This window comes from Nycticebus coucang, chromosome 2 (genome assembly GCF_027406575.1).
Source record: "Nycticebus coucang isolate mNycCou1 chromosome 2, mNycCou1.pri, whole genome shotgun sequence".
Lineage (NCBI taxonomy): Eukaryota > Metazoa > Chordata > Mammalia > Primates > Lorisidae > Nycticebus > Nycticebus coucang.
In genome coordinates, this window is record NC_069781.1 from 117,956,984 (window position 1) to 117,983,578 (window position 26,595).

At 55.4% G+C, this 26,595-nt stretch overlaps 2 protein-coding genes across 5 annotated transcripts; one reads left to right on the plus strand and one right to left on the minus strand.

Moving 5' to 3' along the window:
- The first annotated feature begins 4,789 nt into the window (after positions 1-4,789).
- Positions 4,790-16,355, plus strand: TMEM259 (transmembrane protein 259). Of its 4 annotated transcripts, none has more exons than XM_053581520.1 (11): positions 4,790-5,184; positions 11,037-11,315; positions 12,263-12,362; positions 13,175-13,285; positions 13,514-13,636; positions 13,741-13,841; positions 13,948-14,005; positions 14,084-14,167; positions 14,243-14,375; positions 14,759-14,858; positions 15,114-16,355. In XM_053581520.1, the coding sequence occupies exons 1-11, from the start codon at positions 4,963-4,965 to the stop codon at positions 15,657-15,659; spliced, it is 1,857 nt and encodes a 618-aa protein (XP_053437495.1). In that variant the 5' UTR covers positions 4,790-4,962; the 3' UTR covers positions 15,660-16,355. The 4 variants fall into 4 exon arrangements, with proteins under 4 accessions (XP_053437495.1, XP_053437499.1, XP_053437489.1 ...); XM_053581524.1 differs by having other exon boundaries at positions 14,135-14,167; XM_053581514.1 differs by having other exon boundaries at positions 14,084-14,375.
- GRIN3B (glutamate ionotropic receptor NMDA type subunit 3B) lies at positions 16,352-25,970 on the minus strand. The gene is made up of 9 exons (XM_053581490.1): positions 25,536-25,970; positions 23,095-23,687; positions 21,695-22,727; positions 18,189-18,334; positions 17,969-18,084; positions 17,692-17,843; positions 17,203-17,367; positions 17,054-17,118; positions 16,352-16,825 (listed from the first exon to the last, which is right to left on the minus strand). Exons 1-9 carry the CDS (start codon positions 25,959-25,961, stop codon positions 16,411-16,413), a joined length of 3,111 nt encoding a protein of 1,036 aa, XP_053437465.1. The 5' UTR covers positions 25,962-25,970; the 3' UTR covers positions 16,352-16,410.
- Between the last annotated feature and the right edge of the window lie 625 nt (positions 25,971-26,595).

Sequence of the window (26,595 nt, forward strand, 5' to 3'; positions counted from 1 at the left end):
TCAGACTCCTGAGCTCAAAGGATTCTCTTGCCTCAGGGTCCCAAGTAGATGGGACTATAGGCGCTTGCTACTTTCTGTTTTAGTAGAGATGGGCATCTCACTCTTGCTCAGACTGGTCTCCAACTCCTGAGCTCAAGTGATTCTCGCACCTTGGCCTCCCAGAGGGCAAGGATTACAGGCATGCACCACCAGGCCCAGACTCTCTCTTAGTACTTGTAATGTGGCTGGCTGCCAGAAAACTTAAAATGATATGTTAGTTTGACTTCTGCTTCTTCTGTTCGTTTTCCTTCCTTCCTTCCTTTCCCTCCCTCCCTTCCTTCTCTCTTTCTTGTTTCTTTTCTTTCCCCTCCCACTCTCCCTCCCTTTATCATTTATAAAGGACAGGGTAGGGTTGGGGGTGGAGGTGGGCCAAATCCTAATTTTGTATGGCCAGGGAGCTAAGAATGGGTTTAACATTTTTTAAGTGGTTGAAAAAAGTCAAAAGAGAAAAAAATATTTCACAACATGTGGAAATTATATAACATTTGAGTTGCAGTTCTATAGACAGTTTTCTTCGCAGTGCTGGTTCAAGTTGAATAGTTGTTCTTTTTTTTTTTTTTTTTGCAGTTTTGGGCTGGGGCTGGGTTTGAACCCACCACCTTTGGTATATGGGGCCAGCGCCCTACTCCTTTGAGCCACAAGAGCCACCCGAATAGTTGTTCTTTTTGATGAAGGTGTAAATATAGACTAGTTCGCTTTTTCCAGAAAAAGTTTACTGACCCCAAGTCTTAACTCCCAGTATCCTAGACCCCTAGAACTCCAGACTCAGACATCCCAGAATCAGAAGTCCTGGGGTTCTTGGAACCTTAGAATACCCTTTATCTAGAAACCCAAGAATCTCAAGTTTATGGATGTATGTAATTCTGTATAATTCTACAACTACAACACTCCCAACCTTCTGCCTTAGAGCTTGGGTTCAAATCTCAGCTCCCCATTTGGCTGTGTGACCTTACACAATTTCTCCACTTCACTGTGCCTCAGTCTCCTCAACTGTAACATGAAGCTGATAAGCTCCCACTTCCAAGGCTCTGTTCAATATGAAATGGGTTAATATTTGCGAAGTGCTCATAGGGCACCTGGTGTGGAGATAAGGGTTTGCTTAGTCAATAGATGTCAAAATCTGAGGAATTTTGACCTCAGCTATAGGAAAGCCCTGAGGATAATCCAGCTTTCTCTCCAAAAGAAGCTCTGGAACTCTGTAGCTGCTCTTCCCCTGAACACTCAGGTTTGTCCTGGATGGACCCCTGGGGTTTGGAGGAAGGTAAGTTCAGATCCTGTGGGGTGTGACTGCAGTGGGGCCCATAGGTCAGGGGCCTCTGGCAGGGCCTTGGGTGCTGGGCTGGGGAGTCTTGGTGGAAGAGCATAAGGAGCTGCAAGGTAGGATAAGGGGCCTAGAGCAGGTGGATCCTACATAGCAACTACCTCTGGGCCAACCCTATCCCTGGGGTGGTGTCCAGGTTCTGAGGGCAGCACCTAGGCTGGGTCTCCCAGTGGGGGTTGTGGGCACACCCTTGCAGGGCTTCAGATGCTCTTTGTTCTCTACCTTTCTGCTCAATTTAGCCCTACTCACTACTGAAGCAATCTCTGGAGGACACTTGTTGGGGAACATGAACAATGCCGAGACAACAATAAAATCATAAAAAATAACAAAAAAATGGATGGCTGTAAAGGCTCACACCTGTAATCCTAGCACTTTGTAATGTATGTATGTATGTGTGTATTTATTTTTTGTGAGACAGAATCTCACTGTGTTGCTCTTGGTAGAGTGCCATGGTGTCACAGCTCACAGCAACTTCAAACTCTTGGGCTTAAGCGATTCTCTTGCCTCAGCCTCCCCAAGTAGCTGGAACTATAGGCACCCACCACAACACCTGGCTATTTTTGTTGTTGTTGTAGTTGTTATTGTTGTTTGGCAGGCCTGGGCCAGATTCGAACCTGCTATCCCCAGTGTATGTGGCCAGCGCCTAGGTACAGGTGCCAAACCAATCCCAGCACTTTGGAAGACCAAAGGTGGGAAGATCACTTGAGGCCAGGAGTTTGAGGCCAACCCGAGCAAGAGTGAGATCTCGTCTCTCTAAAAAACAGAAAAACGGGGGCGGCGCCTGTGGCTCAGTTGGTAAGGCGCTGGCCCCATATACCGAGGGTGGCGGGTTCAGACCCGGCCCCGGCCAAACTGCAACCAAAAAATAGCCGGGCGTTGTGGTGGGCGCCTGTGGTCCCAGCTACTCAGGAGGCTGAGACGGGAGCATCGCTTAGGCCCAGGAGTTGGAGGTTGCTGTGAGCTGTGTGAGGCCACAGCACTCTACCGGGGACCATAAAGTGAGACTCTGTCTCTACAAAAAAAAAAACAAAAAAACCCAGAAAAACGGGGCGGCACCTGTGGCTCAAGGAGTAGGGTGCTAGCCCCATATGCTGAGGGTTGTGGGTTTAAACCTAGCCCTGGCCAAAAAACAAACAAACAAACAAACAAACAAAAAAACTGCAAAAAAACCCAGAAAAAGTAGGCTAGGTGCAGTGGCTCACACCTGTAATACTAATACTCTGGGAGGGAGGCTGAGGTGGGTGGATCCCTTGAACTTAGGAGTTCAAGACTAGCCTGAATGGCTGGGCATGGGCTATAACCCTAGCACTCTAGGAGGCCAAGGCAGGTGGATGGCCTAAGCTCAGGAGTTCCAGACCAGCCTGAGAAAGAGTGAGACCTCCTATCTACCAAAAATAGGAAAAAAACTAGCTGGGCATTGTGGCGGGTGCCTGTAGTCCCAGCTTCTTAGGAGGCTGAGCCCAGAGGAGCTTTTGAGCCTAAGAGTTTAAAGTCGCATGGGCTGAGCACAGTGGCTCACACCTATAATCCTAGGACTCTGGGAGGCTGAGGTGGGTGGATTGCTCTGAGCCCACAGGTTCAAGACCAGCCTGAGCCAGAGTGAGACCTCATCTCTGAAAATAGCCAGACAAGTTGAGGAAATTTGAAGTGTTAGAACTTGATGCACCATTGCTGGTTTGAAGATGAAGGAGTCATCATGAGAGAAAGAATGTGGACAGCCTCGGGGAGCTTAGGGGGCCATAGGTTTCTGTGTTTAGGTCTTTGGGACTCCTCCCTGGGGCTTGGGGCACTGCTCAGGGGTTAGGTGCATGCTGTTTGTGGCTGGACAGTGACTTATGGAGTCCTGTGTACCTTGTCATCCTCCACAGGTGGCATGTGGCACACTCAGGTCTGGATCCGGCCCTGAGGAACTGGGGGTGCCCACTCAGGTCTGGGGATCTAGGAGCACAGGGGAGAGTTGGGAGCTGATCCACCTTAGCAAACCTATTTATGGTAAACTCGTGGAGGATCCATAGTCTGGAAGTGGATGAGGTGGAATTAGAGCAAAATTTAGCTCATCTCAAATAATCATACTTACAACTGGGTGCAGTGGCTCACACCTATAATTTGGGAGGCTGAGGCAGAAGGATGTCCTGAGCTCAGGAATTGAAGACCAGCCTGAGGAAGAGGGAGATCCATCTCTACTAAAAATGGAAAAATTAGCCAGGTATTGTGGTGGGCGCCTGTAGTCCAGGCGGAGGCGGAGGCAAGAGGATCCCTCGAGCCCAAGAGTTTGAGGTTGTTGTAAGCTATGATGCCATAGCATTCTTCCCAGGGCACAGAGTGAGTCTCTCTCTCTCTCTCTCACACACACACAAGAATAAAAAATGTACTTTCCAGATTGGTGCCCGTAGCACCAGCCACATACACTGAAGCTGGTGGGTTTGAGCCTGGCCCAGGCCTGCTAAAACAACAATGACAACTGCAACCAAAAAATAGCAGGGCGTTGTGGTGGGTGCCTGTAGTCCCAGGTACTCGGGAGACTGAGGCAAGAGAATTACTTAAGCCCAAGAGTTTGAGGTTGCTGTGAGTTGTGACACCACAGCACTCTACCGAGGGTGACATAGTGAGACTCTGTCTCAACACACACACAAAAAAAACAACACAAGGGTGGTGCCTGTGGCTCAAAGGAGTAGGGCGCTGGCCGCACATGCCAGAGGTGGCAGGTTCAAGCCCAGCCCTGGCCAAAAACTGCAAAACAACAACAACAACACAAAAAAGTATTTTCCTCTGCAATATGCACCAACTGTTCAATAAACACCCCAGCTGAGCAGTGCTGTGCTAACGCTACAGAAGCAGGAGGCGGGGCGCCACCTGTGAGGTGCGGGATAGATTGAGCAGCACTGCAGGTAACACGTTTTCCAGAGGCAGGGGGGCAGTGAAACTCTATGACATCAAGGGCGCTGTGACGTCATGGAGGCTAAAAGGGGGCGACAGAGCGCCAAAAGTAGAAAACGAATTAGATAAGGAGAGACGGTAACATTCCTTGTATAATTCCAATCTTAGTATACGTGCTGACGACGCGAACACAAAGTACGAGTCCTTACCCAGACATATTTAAAACGGTCTTGAAATTACTTTATAGTTAGGTCATCTTGCCATCTCTTTTATATTCAGAGAAATTTTCTAGAGCTCCATAGGTCAGAATACCTCTTATGATGATATTTAAGTATCTCTGATCACATAAAATCTTAGATGTTGACTTAATTACCGCTCAAGCGCAGCCTTGTACCGCGGATCCTTTAGGGAGTCAACGTACAAAGTACCCAGGACACACGCAGCGCCCGTCACCGCCCCACTCGCTCGCAGCTCCGCCAGGTGCGGAGGCTAGGCCTCCGCGGGCGGCCGCCAGCATCCCAGCGTCCCCCGCGGGCGCAGGGGGGCCGCTCCTGCCCAGCGCTGCGGCTCGCTGGCGTCAGCAGGGCCGCGGCCGGACGAGAAGGCGGAAGATGGCGGCGGCATCCCAGAGTCTGTGAGGAGTGCGGTTTTGGCGAGGACAGCCAATGACGGCGGGGAGGCACCCTCGGGGACCCGCAGTCCGCTAGGGCGCGACGGTGGGCGGCATGTCGGAGCATGCGGCACCCGCAGCCCCGGGGCCCGGGCCCAACGGCGGCGGCGGACCCGCCGCCGCGCGCGGGCCTCGCACCCCCAACCTGAATCCCAACCCCCTCATCAACGTGCGCGACCGGCTCTTCCACGCGCTTTTCTTCAAGATGGCTGTCACCTACTCACGGCTTTTCCCGCCCGCCTTCCGCCGTCTCTTCGAGTTCTTCGTGTTGCTCAAGGTGACCGCGGCCCCGCGGCCCCGACCCCCGACCTCCGACCCTTGACCCCAGCGCCAGACCCAACCCCCAAGTCTGTGACCTCCAACCGCAATCCATGACCCTGGGGATACCGAGCCCTCCCTCCCTGCCTCACCAATTAGAGACCCTGCACGAAGCCCACGACCTTTGACTCCTGGGATGGCCAGAAACACAGTCTTTAGGCCCAGTCCAGTCCTGAAACTTCTGCCCACCTCATTAGTAGCCCCTGGTCCAAGCTCTGGAATCCTCACTCTCTGCTTCCTGTGGTTCCGCCCCATCTCTGGTGTCCTCTCTTGTTTCTCCCACCTCCTGGAAGCTTGGAGCTGGGCCCTGACCCATGAAAGACCTTTTCCCACCCTTTCATCCCTGACTGTGTGCCTGGAACCCTCATCTCAGAGGATCCCCGCCTCTCCCACCTTGACCTGTGGTGGCCCTGAACCCAGCCTCAGACAAGTGTCCTGTGCTGGAAATCTGCTTCCCATTCTCCTTTCTTCCTCCTGGTGGGGATCTCCCTCTCTTTGGGACCTTCTACCTGTATCCACCCTGCTTTTCCCTCGTGTGTGCCTCACAGGGGAATGTGGCTTGGCTGAGGTCACCTCGGTAGAGCTAGGGGCAAAGTTGTAGCCCGACTGCCTGCTTGTCCTTGGGAAGCTCAGGTTCAGGTCTGATTAAACTCCCTCTGTGCCCAGGACTCAACCAGCATGCCCTGGATTCTGTCCCATTTCTAGCAGCCACATATGGCACAGAGGTTTCAGTTGTGAGAGACTGGCTTCAGCCTGGGTCAGGTGACAGGAGGGGTTCAGCAGCAGCTTCAGCCCCCAGGAAACAAGCAGTGGAGTCACTGGGCCTGCTGGGCTCTGGATTTCTGACTCACTGGAGGAAATTAAAAGTGGCTGTTTTTGTTTTCCACAGGGAACCCTAATGTCACAGTGTGGGCTTTTTAGGCCTAATCACAGAAAGGTGGCTGATTTTGGAGGACCAGGCTGGTGAGGCTATGGGTGTGTACCCGCCTAATACCAGTTGGTCAGGAGTGGTCTACTCTTGTGGGTTCAGTGGAAGGAGCAGGAGTTTGGCTGTCCAACAGATCTGGGTGTAGGTCCTGGTCCTGCCATAACCTCCAGCTGGATGTGTTGGCATGAGGACTTGGGTTCCCCTGACCAGTGCTTGCTCCATTCATTCTTCCCACCTTCTCCCTCCCTGTGGCCCCCAGAACTGTGTGGTTACCTTAGTAGGCACCTGGGCAGGGCTGTCAGGGATCATTGAATCAGAGAGCCTTTATTGGGCTTCCTTAGGTTCACAGATGGCCTGAAATTGTAGTCATATACTTGTCTGTGGGGTGTGTTTTCCTTGGGACAAACAGAGGCCTGGGTCCAGGAAGGAGCTGTTCTGTGCTGGGCCTTGTCATTGGAAATCTGGGTGTGTGCCCTGTGCAAGGCTGAGGCCCCCACGGAGCTCAGCTTCCCCCCAAAGTGTCTCCCAATAGCCAATGGTGGCTCTGGGCCCACTGCTTCCTGCTTTGGGAAAAGGTCTGGTATTTGGGCCAACCCAGCAGCCTCAGCTCCATCTCTAGGCAGGTGCCACTTACATAGGTGGTAGGATGGAGCTAGGCTTCAGCTGAAGATTGCCCCCTGCAGATTGAGAGCACCTACCTGTGGGCACAGAATCAGGCCCTGCTGACTTATCTGCAAAGTGCAGGCTGGAACTGACTGATTCTGAGCCTTGTTTGAGTTCCAGAAAGCTTTGTTTCTTTGCTTCCCAGTTGGCTTCTGTGCTTGCTCCTGTAGAGGTTAGGGTTCTTCTTTGCATGCACCCCTCAGATTACTTCTTCCTGCTATGCCTATGCAGCTGAGCCCTGACCTTGATCTGGCCCAGACCACGTATCTCACATTCCCCTATCCTGAGTCATTTTAGGAAATGCCGAGCAGTGCCAGATGCTGGGGAGATAGGTGGTGGCTGGGGCTCATGTTGGAGGGTCCCTTAGAAGACCACCCTGCCATCAGTGGCTGCACCTGTTTGGTTGGACTCTAGACCCCAGGCAAACTGACCCTGGCAGCCACTGAGTAGCCCTGATACATGGTACCTTTGGACCTGGGCAAGGGCATTCCTCTGGCCAGTGGTAGTAATGGGGTACCCCTCATGGAGTCATTGTGGAATGACATCACCTTGGCTGTCATGGAGGGATGGGAGTAAAATGAGATGTCCCTGTGCATTCAAGGTGGGAAACATCCCATGTCTAAATGGAAGAGAACAAGCCAAGCATGGTAGCTCATGCCTGTAATCCTAGCACTCTGGGAGGCTAACACGGGTGGATTGCTTGAGCCCAGGAGTTTGAAACCAGCCTGAGCAAGAGGAAGACCTTGTCTTTACTAAAAATAGAAAAATTATCTGGGCATTGTAGCGTACGCCTGTAGGCCCAACTACTTGGAAACTGAGGCAAGAGGGCTCTCTTGAGCCCAAAAGTTTAGTTGCTGTGAGCTATGATGACACCATGACACTACCTAGGGCGACAGAGTGAGACTTGTCTCAATAAAATGAAATTAATAGAGGGGAGCCCCAGGTATGGCTGGGACCCTCCTGAAGGTTTTCCTAGCTAGGAAAGGCACCTTCTTTCACTCCCTGGGAAAGAAGGTATGGCCTCTCAGGCCTGTCCATTGGTCGTTCATATACCCAGAGATGGATCAGACAGCTCCTGGCCCTCCTGGTCTGTGGGGAGATGGAGAGAAAGGCCTCCCTGGGTGGCAGAGTGTTGGGGTACCCTGGAAATCCGACACAGGGTGTCAGGGGAAGTTTAGAGGAGGTGTCAGGAACTCAGTCCCCAGCCATCTGAGTAGTTCTCAGGTGACCCAGAAATCACCTGTGGTCTCTGGGTCACAAGTGAGTGGGCAGACCTGGAAGGAGGGAAGCACCATGGGGTGTGACCAGCAATCTGGGGGAGATCTTAAGGAAGTGAGCAGCTGCTTGCCAATGAAAGGGTGGAGTGAGGTGAGGTGTCTGGGCAGGAAGGGTGCCCTGTGTGAGTGACTGGGGAGCTTGGGGGCAGAGGCGGGCTCTGGACCAGCTAGGCCATGTGGAAAGGCGGAGAGAGGGGCCTTGTTCAGTGGGGAGAAGTCCTGGGCCTGCTGGATCAGCTTGGAGCTCCTGGTGAGTTGAGGCCCCCCATGTTGGAGTGGGCACTTGGATTGTGTCCAAGGTACAGTGTTTGTGGGACTTGGAGGCCCCACCCCCACCTGAGTCTGTATACATTTATATGTAGACACTGGCCACTTACCATGCCCCATTCCCATAGGACAGGTCACTTTGCACCTATGCTGGGTATGGCCTGTGCCCCCATAGGCTGAGATACCCCTGCTTAGTGTCTCTAAATGCTGCTTGTCTCTTGGGTGTTATTGGTCTGTGGATGGTCGGAGGCCAGCTGAGGTTTGAGGGTGTGGCAGGAGGCCCTGGCTCCTTCCTCCTGGCCATGCTTCTGTTCCTTATTTGTGAGCTGGAGCCATGGCAAATGGGTGAGTCCTGTAGAAGTATTGGTCCACCTCAGCCTCAAGCCGGATATTGTCAACACTTTTTATAATGTGTTGGCACATGGTCCATTGCTGTCTCAGGTATAGCTCCTATAGGATGTCTAGGCCTGGGGTGCATAGTGTGGCCTGTGGGCATCCAGTGCAAGGCAATGGGTCATCGACTGTAGCCTGCTGCTAGTCCCTGGTTTCATGGCTCCTGTCCCCACATACCACACCAGAGGGAGTGGCCAGGCTCTTAAAGAATAACTCAGGCCCTGGGCACAACTGGGTGGATTGCTTTCACACTGCCTGCCTTGCTCCTTCATGCCTACCTCCCATTTACAACTCTAGCATCTGTCTTTGCTTAAGTTTTATTTTATTTTATTTTTTGAGACAGAGTCTCACTATGTTACTCTTGGTAGAGTGCCGTGGCATCACAGCTCACAGGAACCTCAGACTCTTGGGCATAAGCGATTCTCTTGCCTCAGCCTCCCAAGTAACTGGGACTATAGGCATCCACCACAGTGCCCCGCTATTTTTTTGTTTCAGTTTGGCCAGGGCCAGGTTTGAACCCGCCACCCTTGGTATATGGGGCCAGCGCCCTATTCACTGAGTACAGGCGCTGCCCAATTGTCATTGTTGTTTTAGTAGGCCCTGGCCGGGTTCAAACCCACCAGCCCTGGTGTATGTGGCCAGCGCTCTACCCACTGAGCTACAGACACCTTAAATTTTAGTAGTGCCACTCTATGGCACTTTTGGCTGCAATGGCCAGAAACTCAAGTCAGATTGGCTCAAGAAGGGTGATTTTTATGGCTAACTCAGCTGAGGGATCTGAATGGGCTCCTCCAGCTTCAGTTGTGGCTGGATCCAGAACCTAGCAGCATGCTCAGATTCAGGGCCTCTTGCCATCTGTGTCCCCCTCAGCCTCTGTGGCCAGGTCAGAAGGGATGAGATTGCTTGGCTGACCCAGCCATTGGCCCAGTATGCATAGGGCTTCAGAGAGGAGGATAGGCCTGCTTGTGGCCTCCATAATCTGGGCCTCTCTGGGCTGTGGGTCTGGAGTCTGCTAAGCTCTTTCTCAGAGAGTCTGAGGATTCCATAGGAGTGTACTCATTCTTGAGGGGTGTGCTGACAGATCACCCAAGTCCTCAGCTGAATACTACCCAGTTCCCTGACACCTGCTTTCTCAGGGTGAATGCACTGTTGAGTAGTGGAGCAGGACATGGCTTGTGCCAGGCTCTGCAGGTAATTTGGCTCTGGGGTGATAATGTGGCCTTTAGGCTGGAGGTGCCATGAGAAGCACAATTGTCAGCGTGGTGGACTCCCCAGAAAAGGGGTGATTGAAAATAGCCCCAAGGGGCCTTGGTGTGTGCCACACCTTCTGGGGGCAAGACATGATTACAAGAGGGACTTTACCTAACGAATGCAATCAGTGTAACCTGGCTTATTGTACCCTCAATGAATCCCCAACAATTAAAAAAAAAAAGAAAGACAGAAAATAGCCCCAAGGAGACGATCTACCCTGTGGCCTACTCCATGGCATGCCCACAGAGTGGCCAGACACTCTGGCTGGATCATTCTCTGGGGTGGGGGTTGTCCTGGGCACTGCAGGGTGTTGAGCCCTGGCTTCCCTTCACCCATCACACACCAGCAGAAGCACCCCATACACACACAACCACAAATGTTGATGGTATTGCCAAATTTGCTGATGGCAGAAACGTTGGGTGGACAGCTGCTGACCCATTGCAGGGATGAGGAAACTGCCTCAGAGGCAGAACAACCTGGCCTTAGCACCTCACTTCAGTTCTGTTCTGGGCAGCAGTAGCTAGCCCTGCCAGGCTTGGGAGGTATTTAACTAGGTGAGGGAAGCTATTTTTAGCTGGTGAGATCGGGGGATCCCTGAGGACACAGCAAAACATGAGGCTGGAGACTTCTGATTGGGTTGTGGGGTGGCTGCACTGGCCTTGTGGGCAGTGGGCCCAGCAGGCAGCCTGGGGAAGTAGCACCTAGACTGACCTTGCAGGATGGAGCCTCTTGGTAGTTTCCTATGCTTCTACTCAGTCTGAATCCAACTTGGTCTCTTCCTGGGTAGGAGGTCCTGCAGGCACCTGGGAGGGCTTTGACCCTTGAGCCTCATCCTGGCTCACCCCCAGGAGGCCCAGGGCCATTACAGGACATGCCTGAGCCCTGCCATTGATGGTAGAAGCTTTCCAGGCTAGGAGGGGTTCTTCAACCCCATCGGCCTCCTGGGTTTTTCTTCTGCCCCTGCTGAGCAGGCCCTTGGGCACAGGCTGCAGTGAGTCTTGGGACTCCCCACTGACCGCTGCCACCCTCCAGGCACTGTTCGTGCTCTTTGTCCTGGCCTACATCCACATCGTCTTCTCTCGCTCACCCATCAACTGCCTGGAGCATGTGCGGGACAAGTGGCCACGTGAAGGTATCCTGCGTGTGGAGGTGCAGCACAACTCGAGCCGTGCGCCCGTCTTCCTGCAGTTCTGTGACGGCAATGGCCGTGGCAGCTTCCCTGGCCTGGCCATGGAGCCAGGCACCAGCCTGGAGCTAGAAGATGAAGAGGAGGAGCTGACCATGGAGATGTTTGGAAACAGCTCCATTAAGGTGAGCCAGAAGAGGCCTCTGAGCACCAACATACAGCAGGCACTTAATAGATGCATGTAACTGACGAAGTGATCTGCATGTAGAACATTGGCTGCTTGGTAGTCTCTTTGCCCCTTGCAGGGTATGGCACACAGGCAAGTCTATCCCCTGCCTGCTGTGGTTACTATGGCCTTTTGGTGGCCTGGGGATTCCAAAGTGAGCCCCTCACCCCATCTCTCTACCAGGGTCCTTGGGCAGGGCAGAGGCACTTGTGCTGGGAAGATGTGGGCCTTGGGGTTTCTCAGCTTTATTGGCAGAGGTACCGGCTTTTTCTGGGGATACTGAGGGTAAAAATAGCTGAGAACGAAGCCCAGGAACCAGGAACTGAGAACTCAGGGCCTGTCCCAGCCATCCTGAGATAGCCCAGCTATGTGTGGAGGTGCTAAGCACACTGTTGGGTCAATGTGGTGGGCCCATGGCCTGTTGGGAAATATTTATGCTTCAGTTGTTGGGTGCCTGAAGCCTGCCTGTGCCCTCAAAGCCAACCTCAAGAATTAGCATTTGGTCATTGTCAAGATCTGGCTGGCCTAAGGGCAGGGGCAGGCATGGGTACGGGTACTGGTGCAGCCTTTATCCCACTGTTCTATATCCTGAGGCCACCTCTTGCCTGGCTAGCACTGCCATCACTCAGCCCCTGTCCCAGCTTAGGGTGCAGAACTTTGTCCTGAGACATCCCCATGGTAGGGTGGGCTTGGTATTAGGGTTGGGGTCCCTGCTGAGGTAGAGGTACACAAAGTTTGCCTTGGCCTGGTCTGTGTTGGTTCAGCGGTCTACCATCCCTTAAAGTGGTGGATGTCCTGGCAGAGGCTGGGGGTCATTGCACCTTTCAGTCAGCAGGAGAAGGGATGTCCAAGGACCACATGCTCCAGGTCAGTCCCACTGACACCCTGGTCCCTGGTTGCCCACAGTTTGAGCTGGACATCGAGCCCAAAGTGTTCAACCCACCAGGCAGCACTGAGGCCCTGAATGACAGCCAGGAGTTCCCCTTCCCCGAGACGCCCACCAAAGGTACATCACTTTGCAGGGCTTCGTGCAAGTATGGGGTGTAAAGTAAGGCGCAGGTAGTAACCTTGGGAAGTCTCCACTCAGAGTCACAGTCTGCCAGCCAGGGAGAAAGGAACATTAGCTGTGAGCCCTATTAGTTCCATGCCTTGCATCAGTCAGGGTACCTTCATGCCTCGGTCCCCTGTCTGTCAGCATGTGAGACCATGGGGACTCTCATAAATTGGCAAGTTTAGGTTGGGCATGGTAGCTCATACCTGTAATCCTAGTGTTCTGGGAGGCCCAGGCAGGAGGATCACTTGAGCTTGGGAGTTTGAGACCAGGCTGAGCAAGAGTGAGACTTTGTCTCTACTAAAAATAGAAAATTAGCCAGGTGTTGTGGTGGGCACCTGTGGTCCTAGCTACTCAGTGAGGCAGGAGGATCACTTGAGCCCACAGTTTGAGTTTGCTATGAGCAACAATGGTGCCACTGCCTCTATGCAGGGTGACAAAACAAGATTGTCTCAAAAAAATAAAAAAAGTGGCAGATTTGGGGGATCAGGCCTCTGTAGCTCTGATCTGTCTTACTGAGGGAAAGTGCCCTTGCCCCATCACCCTGAGCCCTGTGAGTCCCAGCTGTGGTGTGCTGGGCCCTCCTAGCTACTCTCCCATCTGGGCTTATAGGCAGCCATTTGGCCAGCTAGCTCCAGCCAAGGAGCCCCACAGGAGGGGGAGGAGGAACTTGGCCAAGTGTCACTGTGGTGGGGTTCCCAGCACCGCCTGGGAGGCTCAGGGTCCTTACTGCCTGGCCAAGGGCTGACTGCCTGCCCTGCCCTCAGTGTGGCCGCAGGACGAGTACATTGTGGAGTACTCACTAGAATATGGTTTCCTGCGGCTGTCACAGGCCACGCGACAACGCCTGAGCATCCCAGTCATGGTGGTCACCCTGGGTGAGTCTGACCGCCTTGTGGGGGGGGCTGAGTGCAGCCAGGCCTCTCTTACAGGTGTGAGTATGGGTTGCTATGGGGTGGGGGTCTTCTGCGGGGCTTCTTGGGGTCTGACAGAAGGACCTGCCAACCAGTCTAGGCCTATCTGGGCCTGAGGTTGGTACAGGGCCCAGGGTTGGCCTGGGCAAGGCCCCATTAGGCCCCCCAGCCCCCTGATCCAACAACCTGCAGACCCCACACGGGACCAGTGCTTTGGGGACCGCTTCAGCCGGCTGCTTCTGGATGAGTTCCTAGGCTACGACGATATCCTCATGTCCAGTGTGAAGGGCTTGGCTGAGAATGAGGAGAATAAGGGTAGGGCCCTGGCAGCCTGGGCTGGGGGTGGGACTGGGGGCCACGTGGCTTGGCTACTGGGCTGCTCACTGCTGCTGCTGCCCCCCACTCCACCCTGCCCACAGGCTTCCTACGGAACGTGGTATCCGGTGAGCACTACCGCTTTGTCAGCATGTGGATGGCTCGCACATCCTACCTGGCAGCCTTTGTCATCATGGTCATCTTTGTGAGTGTGGCATCTGGGGCTTAAGGGGAGGGGGCTGCAGTAGGAGTGGGCTGCTTCTGGGTGGGCCTGGCCAGGGCATCCCCAGCCTCATTCTTTCTCCTTACAGACCCTGAGTGTGTCCATGCTGCTGCGCTATTCTCACCAGCAGATCTTCGTCTTCATTGGTGAGTGTCCCACTGGCTACGGGGACAGGGTGGGCACTATCCAGGCCCTCACCGGGCGCCCGCGCCCTGTGTCCGCAGTGGACCTGCTGCAGATGCTGGAGATGAACATGGCCATCGCCTTCCCTGCAGCACCCCTGCTGACCGTCATCCTGGCCCTCGTCGGTGAGGACCCTGCCTGCCGCCCCCACCCCACGCCCTGCCCTGCCCGCTCCAACCCGGCGCCGCCTCTCCCCGCAGGGATGGAGGCCATCATGTCTGAGTTCTTCAATGACACCACCACAGCCTTCTACATCATCCTTATTGTGTGGCTGGCTGACCAGTATGATGCTATCTGCTGCCACACCAACACCAGCAAGAGGCACTGGCTGCGGTAAGCAGTTGGGACAGAGGTGGGGGAGGGGTACTTGTAGAGAGGGAAATAGGGGGCACAGCTGTGAGAGAAACAGGGCCTGTGAGGGAGTAGTAGAGGCTGAGGTCGTGGGGGTCCATGTGGGGGGCCAGGGGCCAGTGAGTGGGGATGGTTCTCCTGTAGGGGTGTGTCTGTGAGGGAGTAGGCTATGGGTGGGCCCTGAGGAGGGGTGGGGCCACCTTAGGGGTAGTTAGCCTGTGGGAGCAGGTCCATAGAGGGGGTGGGCCATGTGGGTGGAGCCAGCTCTGGGGCTAGGACTGTAGGTGAGGGTCCTCTGGGTCTTTGGAGGGGGACTGGTCCTTGTCCTCCTCTCATGCCCTGGGCTGGCACACCTGCCCCCCTAGGTTCTTCTACCTGTATCACTTCGCTTTCTATGCCTACCATTATCGCTTCAATGGGCAGTACAGCAGCCTGGCTCTGGTCACTTCCTGGCTCTTCATCCAGGTGAGGCCTGGAAGGCAAGCAGGGCTATCCATCCTGTCCCTGAGACCTAGCCAAGTCGTCTGCCCACTGCAGAGCAGGGTGGATGGAGGTCAGGCTGCATCCTAGAGCAGAAGGAGGAAGCCCTCTGGGGTGGACCAAGCCTGGGTGGAGGGCAGGGCAGTTGCTGGATTTCATTCTCTATTGTGGTCCCTGTGGCTGGGGGGTTGTGGGTAGGCATGGCCTATGGCCTAACTCCACTGCTACCCTCCCCCTTAGCATTCTATGATCTACTTCTTCCACCACTATGAGCTGCCAGCCATACTGCAGCAGATTCGTATCCAGGAGATGCTGCTGCAGACCCCACCCCTGGGCCCCGGGACTCCCACGGCACTGCCTGATGACCTCAACAACAACTTGGGCACCCCAGCCACTGCTCCTGACTCTACTGGCCAGCCCCCTGCCCTGAACCTTGGCTCTCAGGATGCTGGCGGGAGTCCTGGGCCTGTGGCCACAGCACCCAGCTCCCTGGTGGCAGCAGCAGCTTCAGTGGCTGCAGCAACTGGTGGTGACCTCGGCTGGATGGCAGAGACAGCTGCCATCATCACAGACGCCTCCTTCCTGTCCGGCCTGAGCGCCTCCCTCCTGGAGCAGAGGCCACCCAGCCCCCTGGGCTCCAGTGGGGGCCTCCCCCATATCCCCCAGGACAATGTCCCATACAGTGACTCCTTGGCATCTGACACAGCACCCCCAGTGGCTACAGTGAGCAGGCCCAGCCCTGTGTCCATGGTCCCAGTGGACACAACCTCAGAGGTTGGGTCCTGAGCTACCACTGGCAGCTGAGTCGCCTCTGTCCCTGGCTGTCCTCAGCTGGCTGGGTGTGACCTGGCCAGGGCTCTCCCCCTTCCTTCGGGACTGCCCAGCCTGTTTTGGTTGGTTTCAGGGTTTCATCAGGTTTGCCTGGGAGGTAGGGTCTAGCCTGGGGCTTGTCCCTGTCAGTGAGCTGTGTTTGTGGTGACCAGTGAGGAGAGAGGGTGGGAACTTCACAGAAGGTTCTAGAAGGGCCCTAATGAACAGTCTGGAGCAAACAGTCCAGAGGGCAGAGCCAGGTACCAATAGTGCAGGTCTGTGAGTGAGGTAGGGAGGATGGTGAGGCAGGATGGGCTGGGCAGCATGACCTCTTGCTGCCCCAGCCTTTGGGCTTGGCTGGCATTCTGGCTCTGCCTGGTGCTTTTGTGCAGTGCCTTTTCCACGCCAGGCCCCACCACCACCACCACCACATGCACACCAGGCTTGGGGTCCCTGGGAGAGCAGAACTTGTGCCTCGGGTACAGGGACATAGGGTGCAGGCACCAACATCAGTGGCAAGGACCGGAGTCGGGGTCAGCCCTGCTCAGGTTGAGAGTGGGCCAGGTGGCCAAACCAATCACTTGGTGAAGACTGCAAAGGCGAGCTCATTCCATTCTATTTAATTGAAGTGTACAGAATTGTGTTTGTATATAGAATAAACTGTCGACAGCGGCCCAGTCTGAGTTTCTGTGTGTGCCCAGGAACAGAGGGGCCTAACCCTTGGCCTCTATTCTTTACTCCCCCAAGGGCCCAAGTAGAGAGGGGCTTCCCCTGGGGCTGCTCTGGCTGGTAGCAGGCGCAATGGTCGGTGCTGGGCACTGTCCCTGAGCTGGGCCAGGAGGTCACCTCGCCGCATCAGGGCCTGGCGGAGCCGTTCCCGCACACCCTCAATGTGTTGTTCCAGCTCCTGCAGCTCGCTGGGCTGTGGGGGGCCTGTGGCCAGTACTGAGGGTGGGCGGCCGTTGGAGCATAGCCACGTGGGGCCCTCTGGTGTCCTAGCCTTTGCAGCTGTGTTCTCCGGAGGGGTCTCCAGCAGAAAGCGTACTCGACGCTTCTTGCCTGTGGCCTGGCGCACTTGTTTATAGCCCCCAGGGCCCTCTTGAGCTGCCAATGTGTCCTGCCTCTCTTGTTCCTCAAGGCCACTAGAGAACGGTATAGGAGTGGGCATTGTCCCCCAATAGCAGCTGCACCCTACTCTGCTGTCTGGAAAGGGAGATTAACCAGTAGGCACCACCGTGGAGCCAAAGTGTCAGTAGAGCTGGTGGGCTGGGAAGAGCTCAGGTGTGTGAAGGGACCCTTCTTTTAGGGCAAGTGTCAGAGGATTCTGTGGGAAGTGACCCTTTGGAATGGGGAGGCAGAACGCTGCTTACCTTGTCTCAGGCTTGGGGCTCTCCTGCGCATCTGGTGGCTCTGGGTTGAGGGCGCGATGAATTTTCTAGGACACCAGACAGACTCATTGATTGCCAGGTTGGGGTGATGTGGATAGGCAAGCCAGCTTCCTGTCTGCACCAGCCCTCACCTGGCTGGTGTGCAGCCAGTACTGCAGCTTGTTGCCCCTGCGGATTCTTGGCAGTGCCAGGCGGTAGAAGACATGCTCGCCCAGCGAGCTGAGCAGAGCACTGCTGAGGCCCAGACAGAGCAGCACAAAGAGTCCCGAGAAGTGGTAGATGCCCATCTGGAGGGTCTGGGGAAGACACAAGCAAGAACCCCCCACCACCACCACCACCAACAGTCGCATGATGGCAGACTCCTGGGGAGCCTGGGACTGTGAGGGACAGACTGGGCCAGAGAGAGGACACTGAGGCTGTGGAGCCAGGTTGGGAAGCAAGAGCTCCATAGCTGAACATAAGATTTCGTGGAGGAGGGGACATCAGAACTGAGGTTTTATAGGACGAATAGAAGGGTTCAAAAATACCAGACAACTGTGCATCTTAGGAATGAGAAGAGGGTTGATGACCTTACACAAGGCTCAGGGTTCCCCCACCCAGTGTTCCAGGTCCTGCCTCACCTCTGTAACAGCAAAGACCCGCTTCCCACAAGGAACCATCTTGTACCACTTATCATGGAGCAGGTCGATGAAGCCTGAGGACTTGTAACGGCTGATGAACTCTGACAGGTTGGAGGTGAGAGGCGAGTTCCTGGGCAGTCCAATGCCATAGCCTGAGGGAGGTCCGAGACCTGGTGGGGCCTGGGTGGCACACAGCACCAGGGGTGTTCTGCCCACATGCATCCCCCCTCTCCCAGTGCTCGTCTTGGAGGCCCCCAGAGACCTCCCTGTCCCTCACCCTCGATGGCAAAGGGCTTGCCCACGGTCAGGAGTTTGCAGTCAGCGTCGATAGAGACCTCATAGTCCAGAAGTGACTTGTCCATGATGAAAGCATTGAGCTTTGGGGGGTTGCTCCTACAGGCATCAGGGCTGGGGTCAGCTGCTGCATGATGCCTCCCCTGCGTCATCCTGCCATCCCGCCCAGCGCCATCCCAGGGCTCCCTTGCCCCAAGCCTCACGTGAGCATGGCAACACCTAGAGGTGTGGTGGGTGCACTGTGGTGCCGCATGTGCCCGTGCATCTCAGGGAAGCTCTTCTTGAGGTACGCCTCAGCACTGCTCTCCCATACTGTGCCAAAGCGGAAGCCCTGGGACGGGTGGTGCAACTGTGCAGGAGACAGGTCAGCCTCTCAACCCGCTCCAAACAGCCGACAGACCCCCCCCCAACCCCACAACCCAGCCATGACATGACAACCAAATGTCCCCAGATATGGCCCAGGTCCCCGGACGGAGGGGCAGATATACCCAGGTTAAGACTCCCTGTTCTGTTTTTGTTTTTGTTTTTGAGACAGTCTCACTCTGTTGTCCTAGGTAGAGTGCTATGACATCATAGCTCACAGCAACCTCAAACTTCTGGGCTCAAGAGCTCCTTTTGCCTCAGCCTCCAGAGTAGCTGGAACTACAGGCACCCGCCACAACCCTGGCTAGTTTTTCTATTTTTAGTAGAAAAGGGGTCTTGCTCTTGCTCAGGCTGGTCTCGAACTCCTAAGCTCAAGTCATCCACCCACCTTGGCCTCTCAGAGTGCTGGGATTACAGACGTGAAGCCACTGCACAGGCCAAGACCCCCTGTTCTAAACACCTACACATCCATCTCCACTGGACCTGGCCTTGATTCCTCCCCAACACTGCCTCCACTTCTGCCTCCCACAGGAGCCTCGCACTCATCATGCCAAGATTCCACTCCCCATCTACCCCTTATATCTTCCCCCAACCCATCCCTCTCTTTCATGCCCACACTCTGTCCATGAGTACACCCTGGTGGTTCCACCTTCATAACAACCAGAAGGGCCCACTGGTTTCCACCCAACATCCCACCCAGATAGAACCTAGCATCCATCCCTCAGCCCTGGGCTCCTAGTAGCTGCCAGAAGATGCCTGTGCAAACATCAAATGAGCAAATGGATCTAGCTGCTCAAATCACTCCATCCAACAAGGCCAAACCTGAATGGATGGAGCACACAGGATAGAACGCCCCACATGATGGGAATGCTCCTATCTGCCCTGTCACACACAGCATTTGAGCACTTCATATTTAGCACACATCAGACAGCACAATGTCCAGATAGTATTGCAAGCTTGTTGGGGACACCAGGGTCCAGCAGAATAGGCCAGATGCCCCCAGGGGAAACAACCAGCTAGATACAAATGGTGGGGGACATGTGCTGGAAAACCCAATTTGTCCAACAAACTTTGCAAGGGCAAAAAAAAATTTTTTTTTATCCTTTTTTGATAATGTTGTCATTCTTTTTTTTTTGTAGAGTCTCACTGTACCGCTCTCGGGTAGAGTGCCGTGGCGTCACACAGCTCACAGCAACCTCTAACTCTTGGGCTTACGCGATTCTCTTGCCTCAGCCTCCCGAGCAGCTGGGACTACAGGTGCCCGCCACAATGCCCGGCTATTTTTTGTTGTTGTTGTTGCTGCAGTTTGGCCGGGACTGGGTTTGAACCCGCCACCCTCGGCATATGGGGCCGGCGCCCTATTCACTGAGCCACAGGTGCCGCCTGCAAGGGCAAAAATTAAACGGGTGGAGGGGAAAACCAGAGATTGAAAGGAAGGCGAGGGAGTGCCACCCTATGCAAGGCCTGGACATTAAATGACCCAAATTCAAATAAACCATGAAGGCTCAGCGCCCATAGCTCAGTGGTTAGGGTGCCAGCCAAATACACGGAGGCAGGTAGGTTCAAACCTGGCCCAATGACAACTCAACAAAAAAAAATAGCCAGGCATTGTGATGGGCGCCTGTAGTTCCAGCTGAGGCAAGAGAATCACTTGAGCCCAAGAGTTTTGAAGTTGCTGTGAGCTGAGAGCCACGGCCCTCTACCAAGGGCAGCACAGTGAGACTGTGTCTCAAAAAAAGGAGGTCGGGGGGATGGCACCTGTGGCTCAAGGAGTAGGGTGCCAGCCCCATCCATATACTAGAGGTGGCAGGTTCAAACCTGGCCCCGGCCAAAAGCTGAATAAAAAAAAAAAGTGAAAAAAGTTGGGAAATCAGGAGCCTGATTGATTATGTTAAGGTCTCTAAAATGTTTAACAGTGATGTGGAGTAGAGCCTGGGTTGGGGGTGCAGTGTTCAGGGGGTGCCTGGATGGAACCAACAGAGCTGATTTTGGAGCCAAAGGGTTCATGGGTGTTCATTGCTCCTTACATGGGAATATTCAAAAATTTTCACTGGAAATAAAATATATAGACCAGGGTATACCCCTGCTCTGTCCAGGACCCTCCACGGCTCCCACCTCCCTCAAGGTCAAAGCCCAAGTCCTCCTGGGGGCCACCAGGCTTTGCACGACCAGTCCTGTCTCCTCCTTTCCCTCTTCTCCATCTCTCCACCTCCTCACTCTGCTGCAGCCACAAGGGCCTCCTTGCTGTGCCTCCAACAAATCAGAAGAGTTCCTGCCCCAGGGCCTTTGCACAGGCTGTGCCCACTACCTGGAACACCGTTCTCTGATATCTACATTATTATTATTATTACTATTATTATTATTGTTGAGACAGAGTTTCACTACATCACCCTCAGTAGAGTGCTGTGGCACCACAGATCACAGCAACCTCAAACTTTGGGCTCAAGTGATTCTCTTGCCTCAGCCTCCCAAGTAGCTGGGACTACAGGTGCCTGCCGCAATGCCTGGCTATTTTTGAGGTTTTTAGCTGGGGCTGGGTTTGAACCCGCCACCTCCAGCAAATGGGGCCAGTGTCCTACTCCTTTGAGTCACAGGCGCCACCCATGCCTGGCTATTTTTTTGTTGCAGTTGTTTAGCTGGCCCAGGCCAGGTTTGAACCCGACATCCTTGGTGTATGGGGCTGGCGCAATAACCACTGTGCTATGGGTGCTGAGCCCTGATATCTACATTAAAGTCCCCCAATGCCATCCCGCTCACAGGTCTCCTTGGCCCTACCCTTGAGAAACTGTCCCTCTCCAGCACACTGCCCTTATGTCCACTCCACCCTATTTTTCTATCTAGCACTTTTCCTTTCTCACATGAGATTTTTTTGCTTATCTATTTTATGTTTTTTTGAGACAGAGTCTCAGTGGCCCTGGGGTAGAGTGATATGATGTCATAGCTCACAGCAGCCTCAAACTTTTGGGCTCAAGTGATTCTCTTGCCTCACTCAGCCTTCCAAGTAACTCGGACTACAGGCACCTGTCACAATGCCTAGCTGTTTTTAGAGATGTGGACTCACTCTTGCTCAGGCTGGTTTCAAATTCTTGAGCTCAGGCAATCCTCCTACTTCAGCCTACCAAAGTACTAGGATTACAGCTGTGAGCCACCGTGCCTGGCTACTTATCTATTTTGATTCCTGTCAGCTCCCCATACTTTGTCCCTGCTGGGTCCCCAGAGCCTGGCACACACTAGGTGCTCAATATGTCTCTGGGGACAGTTGGTTGAATGGGTATCCTTCACGTCCTGCTGAAACCCCCAGTGTAGCCCAGCTCGGAGTAGTCCTCCTGCCCTGCCAGCCACCCACCTTGGGGTCGTGGATCCCCGAGAGCGCCTCAAAGGTCTTGTCCCCAACCATGACAGCAGCCAGGTTGGCCGTGTAGCTGGACAGCACGAGCAGACAGAAGATGGCCCAGAGGTTCATGAGGAAGCGCCCTGTGGGGCACTTGGGTGTCTTGCTGGAGACAGTGCGTCCGAAAAGGATGGCGTAGCAGAGGTTGAGGGCTGAGGAGTAGGAGAACACCGTACTCCGATTGCGGCCACGAGGAGTGAGGCCGAAGGGGCTGCGCCACTCATAAAGGGTGAGAAAGAGCGCAGTGAGGTGCAGTGCTGAGAAGACGCCCACCCACATGGACCAGTGCAGCGGCCACATGAAGGCACCAATGGGAGAGGCTGTGTCACGCGCCCTCACCAAGATGCCCAGGCTGGTGGAAAAGAAGGGGCTGGTAAAATCTACCACCTGTGAGCGGGCTGAGTTTATGCTGAAGCTAGTGACTGCCATGTGGGCCCTGCCGGCCAGCAGGTCCCCAACCAGGCCAGTCCAGTGGCCATCCCGCAGGGCGCCATACTTGCCATCACCCACGATGTACAGCTCAAAGTCAAAGGGGGTGTCCTCTGCCAGCCGCTCTAGCAGGTCGATGCAGTAGCCATAGCAGCACTTCCGCAGGGAGCGGGGCACAGAACCATTGGCCAGTGCAGTGAACAGTGTATCCAGGGTAGCTGAGTCATTGGTGCCAGGGTCCAGACACAGCTGCCCTGCCGGACACTGCCCATCCTCATCTGGCTCACGGGCGAACACAAAGGGGTGCTCCACCAGTGTCACCACGCGCAGCTTGGGATGGGCCTGGGCACCCTGCAGAGGTGGGGGCCGCACAGCAGCACCCCCAGCTTCCAAGTCCAGCCGCCCATCTTGCCAGCTGCCCACTGTGGCCCAGACTGGGGCACCATGTGGGTCCCGGCGCAGGCTCCACACCTTGAAGTGTCGAGATATGTGTACCTGGGAGGTCCTGGTCACCCATACTGGCCCTGTTCGTCCCTGGAATGATGTGTTGGCCAGGAACCTGTTGGGATGTGGGGGGTGTCAGGTGGCAACAGAAGCTCCCAGAGAAGCTCATGCCTCTCACCTCTGTTGAGCACACAACCGACTCTCACTCAATATCCTTGTCTGTATCATGAGACAAGAATGAATACTGCTACTGACCCCCAACCCTACCAGATCCCTTGACCAGCGGGAGCACCCATCCCCTAGATGCTGTGGCCTGAAGCCAGTGACCAAGCAGTGGCTGCCTCCAGGGACCTAAGATATCTATCAGCAAAGTGTCATTACTTTGAAATTTTGGAGAAGCAGAGCCTAGCATACATCAAGTAGCCAATAATGTTGCCTCTTATGAGCTATAGCCACCCTTCCCAAGCAGAGTACCTACACACCGTGCCAAGAAGCGCCCGGAGGACTCTGGCCTGGTTGGCTGCAGGCTGCCGCAGTTGACCGCAGCGGGGAGGAGGGCTCGCTCTGGCTGCACCTGGGCTGCTCTGTCCAGTGCCTGGGCTACTAGGTCCACAGCATCATAAATGGCAGCCTCCAGTGGGGGCCGGGCCACCTCACCCAATGCCAGGAGCCCCAGTGGCAGGCCCTCTGTGGGCAGGGCATCAGCTGGCAATGGTGTGCCCAGTAGCCAGCGGGGACCAGGGGGCACAGCCTCTAACACCTGACGGGCATGGGAAGCATCACAGCCGAGAAGGACAGCTACAGGGACCAGGGCTTCACCCCCCACAGGGACCCCCAGTGGGGCTAGGTGTGCCTGTAGCTCTGTGTCTCTTGTGTTCAGCCGGCTTAGGTCTAGTACAAGCTGTGGGGCTTGGCCAGCCCGGCTTGTCCAGAGGGCCACCAGGCCACTGGGATCCCGGACACGGCAGAGTACCAGGCCAATGTCCTCCCAGCCATGTGCCCGCAGCACAGACACCAGCACATCAAGCAGCGTCTCTAGGGGGCTGGCCCAGTCCAGCTGGAGGTGGAACAGGTTCTGGGAAGGGGAGGATACAGTTAAGGCTGGTGAAAGCCCCACCACAACTGTCCCACCTCCATCAGCAGGGAGATATCAACCTGAAAACTGGGCCTCCCTCCCCTCCCCCAAGTCCCACCCTGTTTTAAGCCTTTCTGATGTGTCATATAACCCAGCTGCACGGAGCTCAGCCTCCTCAGTCTTTCAAGGCCTGCTTGGCTCTGGCCATCATGGTAGTACTCCACTTCATGGCTTTTTGTGTGTGCCATTCCCCAGAAAGAATACACTTCTCTCTCTATGCCAGCTAACCCTTACACATCATTCAAAACCCAGCTCTATTGTAGACAGAACCCCACTCTATCTCTGAACTATCCCAGCCTTGGGCCCCTCCATCCCTCAGCTTCTGTCCTGACCTCACCCCATCCCACCTGTCTGGAAGCTTCGCTAGGACCCAGAACCTCAGCTCCATAATGACAACAACATGAATGCCTTGTTCTCAGAGCCAAGCCAAAGTGCTTCCTCTCAGGAGCCCTCCTCACACATTACTGCCCCTGTGCCAGGTAAACCAAGGTTGAGGGACCCCCCTGTGTTCAGTGACATTCAGAAAGTTCTCCTGTATTTTCCCTTAGCAAGATTAAGATACCACTCTAAGGTTGGTAGGGTGTTGCCCATTGTGGGAACAGGATCCTGAGTGATGTGGGACAGGCTGGAAAGTGTAGCCCAGTCCCTGGAGGACAACTCCAACCCCAGAGAAGCTGGAACATCTAAAGAAGTGGTGGGCGTGGTGCTGTGCAGTTCCCAGTAGCGGCAGCAGAGGGCGCCACACGCCTGGGTTTGGGTCCGGCATCGCCCACGGATCCAGGGCAAAAGGGACTTAGAAGATCCGTCTTGCACTGGGAGAGCCTGGTTAAGGAAAGCTCCTACGCCGGGATCGGGGTCTTACCTCCGTGAAAGGAAAGCGTTCGCCTACCCACTTTTCCCAGTTCCCTGACAAGATCCCATGTCCTGAGCTTGGCCCCTCCTTGCTGGCCCTGAGAGGGGTGTCTTTCTCTAGGGTGCAACGGGGTTCCCAAAGCCCAGACAACTGCCTTTCTCTCCTCCTTGCCCCGTTTCCTCCCGGAATCTGGACTTGGGGTCAAGAAGGGAGAGGGAACTCCCAGGTGGAAGAGGAGGTGGAGGATGGAGCAGGGTTTGGAAAGACTAGAATTGCACTGGGGGCCAGAGAGGAGAAGGGGCAGCCAGGAGACTGTGGTTGGGGGAGAGAACACCGCTTTGAAGACCACTGGGAGAGGTAGGGGAGGATGCTGGAGGGGGAAGTCTGAACGTGCAGACCCCCAAACTGCAAGCCATTGTGCTGGAGGGAGTTCGTCTGGCTTTCCAGCCCCACACCCAGGTCCCACAGATGAGGAGGCACTAGGGCCAGGAAAGGGTCAGCGTGCAGAGTAAGGGGGTAGGTCCTGGTGCAAAAGAGGTAGTGGTATCGGGTCTCCAACACCAAGGCCCCAGGGAGGGGTCTGCTCCAACTGCCACTACACTGCCCCAATTGGGGAATCCCAGGGTCCAAGGATGTGCGGCGGGGCTGCCAGGTTCGAGTCTGGGTCCCTGCGTCCTGGAGCTTCAGCCTCTGGGAACCCCATGCTCCTGGGAGACCCAGGTTTTCCTCCTCTGAGTCCCGACCTTCAACCCTGAGAACATCCTGCGTCCAGGGGTCCAGGGTCAGTGTGACTCGCCTCTCTCATCCAGACTCCGAGTCCCCTCATCCTCTGCATACTGACTCCTGGTTATCCCCAAGGAATCCTGCATCGCATCAGGACCCTGTGTCCCCGCTGACTCTGGGCGTACCCCGTCCGCGCACCCCATACCCCGTACCGGGGAGCCGAGGGGCGCGCGCGCCTCCCGCCGCAGCACGCTGAGCACTGGGGTCTCGGTGGCGGCCGCCAAGAAGTGCAATTGCAGCAGCTCGGGCCGGGCTTCGGGAAAGGCGAGCAAGGCCGCCACGCCTGGCGGCGCCAGCGCCTGACACAGGCTGTGGGCCAGAGAGGCTGGGTCGCGGGCAGGAGTCTCCATGGCCACCAGCTCCAAGCTCAGGTTGTGAGGCAGCCTCGGCACCAGGGCGGCCCGGGCCAGGGCGGTGTGGGTGCGGGCACGGGCGCCGGGCGCGCGGGGCAGAAGGGCGCCCAGGCGCACTGAGACCCCCAGGCGCGCCAGGACGCCGCATGGCTGCGGGTGGCCCCCAACCGGCCCAGGTCCCAGCGCCAGCACCAGGCCGAGCCACAGCACCCGCACAAACTCCATCGCAAAGTTAGGGAGCAGCTCGCGGCGGGGCGGAGCTGCCAGTGCCACTGAGTGGGAGGGGACTGCGGACCCGTCCAGTCGCTACCTCCTCCACCCTGTGGGGCAGTTTACCAGGAGGGCTAGAGTTGGCTGCCAACTCCCGCCCTCCTTCACCGCCTCCGTGTCTCTGAGTGCCAGCTATCCACTAGGGGGGAGTAGGACTCACTGCCCTGAGTGGGAAGCAGGTTCAGATGGGTCGTTTCCTGATGGAAACACTTGGCAGAGGGTGGTGATCCCTAACCACTGTCCATTCCTGCTCTAAGCCAGGCTCCAGATGAAATGGAGGCTGGGCACCAGAAAGTGACTTTGTGCTTCAAAATTGGCCTCCAGGGCTGGGTGCCGTGACTTATGCCTGTAATCCTAGCACTCTTGGAGATTGAGGCAGGCAGATCTCTTGAGCCTGAGCAAGAGCAAGGACCCTGTCTCTACTAAAAATAGAAAAACTGGCTCAGCGCCTGAAGCACAGCGGTTAGCAGCGCCAGCCACGTGCACCAAGGATGGTGGGTTCAAACCCGGCCTGGGGCCAACTAAACAACTGCAACAACTGCAAAAATAGCTGGGCGTTGTGTCGGGCTCCTGTAGCCCCAGGTACTTG